The sequence below is a fragment of the Piliocolobus tephrosceles genome, chromosome 2, assembly GCF_002776525.5.
Source record: "Piliocolobus tephrosceles isolate RC106 chromosome 2, ASM277652v3, whole genome shotgun sequence".
Classification (NCBI taxonomy): Eukaryota; Metazoa; Chordata; class Mammalia; order Primates; family Cercopithecidae; genus Piliocolobus; species Piliocolobus tephrosceles.
In genome coordinates, this window is record NC_045435.1 from 51,262,239 (window position 1) to 51,266,717 (window position 4,479).

A 4,479-nucleotide genomic window follows, 5' to 3' on the forward strand; every position below is an offset into this window, starting at 1 on the left:
TCGGCTCACTGCAAGCTCTGCCTCCCGGGTTTACGCCATTCTCCTGCTTCAGCCTCCCGAGTAGCTGGGACTACAGGTGCCCGCCACCTCGCCCAGCTAGTTTTTTTTGTATTTTTAGTAGAGACGGGGTTTCACCGTGTTAGCCAGGATGGTCTCGATCTCCTGACCTCGTGATCCGCCCGTCTCGGCCTCCCAAAGTGCTGGGATTACAGGCTTGAGCCACCGCGCCCGGCCTTTTTTTTTTTTTTTTTAGATGGAGTCTGATTCTGTCACCCAGGCTGGAGTGCAGTGGCATGATTTTGGCTTACTGCAACCTCCGTCTCCTGGGTTCAAGTGATTCTTCTGCCTCAGCTTCTCTAGTAGCTGGAATTACAGGTGTGTGCCACCAGACCCAGATAATGTTTTTCTTTTTTTTAATATTTTTAGTAGAGACAGGGGTTTCACCATGCTGGTCTCGAACTCCTGACCTCAAATAAGCCACTCACCTTGGCCTCCCAAAGTGTTGTGATTACAGGCATGACCCACCACGCCCGGCCAGAAATGGCAATTTTATATAGTTGACCTCAGTAAGTGGCACTACCAAGATGGAAACCCAAGTACCCTCACATCAACATGCATGTCCTCCACATCATCACACCTGACTCTTTCAGCTTTTTTTTTTTTTCCCAGATGGAGTTATCGCTTGTTCTGTCACCCAGGCTGAAGTGCAGTGGTGCGATTTCAGCTCACTACAACCTCCATCTCCTAAGTTCAAGCAATTCTCATGCCTCACCCTCCCGAGTAGCTGGGATTACAGGTGCCCGCCACCACGCCTGACTAATTTTTGTATTTTCATTTTATTTTTGAGACAGAGTCTTGCTCTGTCGCCCAGGCTGGAGTGCAGTGGCATGATCTCAGCTCACTGCAACCTTCGCTACCCAGATTCAAGCAATTCTCCTGCCTCAGCCGCCCAAGTAGCAGTGATTACAGGCATACACCACTATACCCAGGTAATTTTTATATTTTTTTAATAGAGACAGGATTTCACCATGGTGGCCAGGTTGGTCTTGAACTCCTGACCTCAGGTGATCCGTCAGCCTCGGCCTCCCAAAGTGCTGGGATTACAGGCGTGAGCTACTGTGCCCGGCCTTTATTTTCTTTTTTCTTTTTATCTTTTGAGACAGAGTCTCACTCTGTTGCCCAGGATGGGATGCAGTGGTGTGATCTCAGTTCACTGCAACCTCCACCTCCTGGGTTCAAGCGATTCTGCTGCCTCAGCTTCCTGAGTAGTTGGGATTACAGGCGCCTGCCACCACACCCGGCTAATTTTTTTTTTTTTTTTTTTCCAGTAGAGATGGGTTTTCACCATGTTGGCCAGGCTGGTCTCAAACTCCTAACCTCGAGGGATCTGCCCTCCTCAGCCTCCCAAAGTACTGGGATTACAGGCATAAGCCACCCCACTCCACCTCTTCCAGAGCTTTTTAAGCCCTTCCTTCCTACCTTCACTTACCAAAAGCAGAGGGAGAAAGTGAACTATGGGGTTTTTATTTGAAGGGGGAGTTACCATGCATGGAGGCTGTGCTGGCATCTGGTATGACCTAGCAGAGCTCTGAATCACAGGCCAGATGGGACACAGGCCTGATGTGTCCCTCCCCACTCTGCGGCCCTATCCAGCCTTTATTCACTTATTTCTTTTTTAGAGATAGAGTCTTGCTTTGTTGCCCAGGCTGGAGTGCAGTGGTGTGATCATAGCTCACTGCAGCCTGTAATTCCCGGGTTCAAGCGATCCTCCCACCTTAGCCTCCCGAGTAGATGGGACTACAGGAACACGCCACCACACCCGGATAATGTTTTTCTACCTTTTTTTGTAAAGACTGAGTCTTACTATGTTGCTCAGGCTAGTCTTGAACTCCTAGCCTCAAGTGATCCTCCCACCTTGGCCTCCTGAGTAGCTGGGACCACAGGCGTGAGCCACCATGCCCAGCTCTATCCAGCCTTTAAAGAAGCAGTTTTTACTACAGATAGGGTAAAACTGTGGCCCAGAGAAAGAAAGGACTAGTCTGAGGTCACCCAGCTGGACACCAATGCTCTTCCACTAAGCAGGCAGCCCCTGCTTCATCTTGTCCCCCAGGGCCCTCACCATCAGAGCGTGTGTTCCATCTAGGTCATCAAATTTCAGTAAATCATCCAAGTCGAACAGCTGTGGTGGCTGGAACTCCTCATCCTCATCTTCATCCTCTGTGGATGCAGAGCCCAGAGCTGATGAGCTTCCTCTCCTTGCCCCATAGTCCATAAGGTCTCAACCCTGGGACAGAGGGACTCAGGAGGGACAGCTGTGGAAAGGGAGGGAACCACTCACCATCCTCAGTGGTGTCACTGTCACCCATCGCTGAGCTATCCAGATCCTTTTGGGGTGGCAGCAGAGTGGGGCCTGAGCGATGGACCATCTTCTTCTCCACCCAGCCCCTCCGGCGCAAGAGACACCGGATCACCGGGTAGCAGCCTTGGATTGTAAAGATCTTCTTCTGCTGCAAGGTGAGAGATGGATACTTCTTCAATAAGTATTGCATAAGTGCCAGACATAGGGGATATAAAGGTGAACCAGATAGTATGGACACTGCCATCAGGAAATTTTTATATTCCAGTAGGAGAAATAAACAGACTATACATAAGTAGAGAAATAAATATGCATGGTAATAATAATAGCAATGGCTACTATTTATTGAGGACCTACTACGTGCTGAGCACTTACATGCATTACTAACAATACTATGCGTTTTTGTTTTGTTTGAGATAGGGTCTCACTCTGTTGCCCAGGCTGGAGTGTAGTGGCACAATTTCGGCTCACTGCACTCTCTTCCTCCTGGGTTCAAGCGGTTCTCCTGCCTCAGCCTCCTGGAGTACCTGGGATTACAGGTGTGCACCACCGTGCCTAGATTTTTTTTTTTTTTTTTTTGAGACGGAGTCTTCCTCTGTCACCCAGGCTGGAATAGCATGATTTTGGCTCACTGCAACCTCCACCTCCTGGGTTCAAGTGATTCTCCTGCCTCAGCCTCCCCAGTAGCTGGGAGTACAGGTGTGTGTCACTACACCCAGCTAATTTTTGTATTTTTAGTAGAGACAAGGTTTCACCATATTTGCCACACTGGTCTCAAACTCCTGACTTTAGGTGATCTACCCACCTTGGCCTCCCAAAGTGCTGGAATTACAGGCATCAGCCACGGCATCTAGCGCCCAGATAATTTTTATATTTTTTGGTAGAGACTGGGTTTCGCTGTGTTGGCCAGGCTGGTCTTGAACTCCTGGCCTCAAGTGATCCTCCTGCCTTGGCCTCCCAAAATGCTGAGATTACAGGTGTCAGCCACGTTGCCCGGCCAATACTATGCATTTTTTATTAGATACTGTTATCTCCATTTTACTGGCTATGAAACAGAGGCATAGAGAAGTTGAGCAGGGTGCCTGAGGCCCCACAGTGGTTAGGCAAAAGAGCAGGGATTTACATCCTGGCAGTTTGGCTCCAGAAACTGCATACTTAATGGGATCCAGAGAAACTACTTAGAAATACATGGTCAGGGAAGGTTGAAAGGAAGCCATGAATGTACAGAGCTGGGAAATGGCGATTCAGGCAGAGGGGAATGCATGTGCAAAGGCCTTGAGGCTGGAGAGAGGTCAGAAGGAACTGAAGGGAGACCAGAGTGAGTGGAGCATGGAAAATGATGGGGAAAGCCCCAGAAAAGGTAGGCAGTGGCTAGACTGTGGAAGGCCTGCGGGCCTCGGAACGGACTTGGATTTCTTTTGTTTTTTTTGAGACAGAGTCTCGCTCTGCCACCCAGGCTGGAGTACAGTGGCCGGATCTCAGCTCACTGCAAGCTCCGCCTCCCGGCTTTACGCCATTCTCCTGCCTCAGCCTCCCAAGTAGCTGGGACTACAGGCGCCCGCCACCTCGCCCGGCTAGTTTTTTATATTTTTTAGTAGAGACGGGGTTTCACCAGGTTAGCCAGGATGGTCTCGATCTCCTGACCTCATGATCCACCCGTCTTGGCCTCCCAAAGTGCTGGGATTACAGGCTTGAGCCACCGCACCCGGCCCGGACTTGCATTTCATACTAAGAGTGTCCTGAGCAACAAAGGCTGAGGGAGTCTTTCCAGGCTTGGCTTGCTGCTGTATGGCAAAAAGATGAGGGGACAGGATGGAGGCAGACCAGTTAGGAGGCTGTCATGGTTTGCCTAGGAGAGAAATCACAATTACTGGGGCACGGTGGCTCAAGCCTGTAATCCCAGCACTTTGGGAGGCCGAGACGGGCGGATCATGAGGTCAGGAGATCGAGACCATCCTGGCTAACCCGGTGAAACCCCGTCTCTACTAAAAAATAAAAAAAAAAAAATTAGCCGGGCGAGGTGGCGGGCGCCTGTAGTCCCAGCTACTCGGGAGGCTGAGGCAGGAGAATGGCGTGAACCCGGGAGGCAGAGCTTGCAGTGAGCTGAGATCCGGCCACTGCAC

At 50.4% G+C, this 4,479-nt stretch overlaps 1 protein-coding gene across 1 annotated transcript in view; it reads right to left on the reverse strand.

Annotated features, from left to right (window-relative positions):
* The window catches only part of TTLL3 (tubulin tyrosine ligase like 3), a 29,081-nt gene that overhangs the window by 22,656 nt on the left and 1,946 nt on the right, over positions 1-4,479 (reverse strand). Inside the window, 2 exon segments of the mRNA XM_023218503.3 lie at positions 2,120-2,217; positions 2,339-2,507. Coding sequence (XP_023074271.2) covers positions 2,120-2,217; positions 2,339-2,507 — 267 coding nt within the window.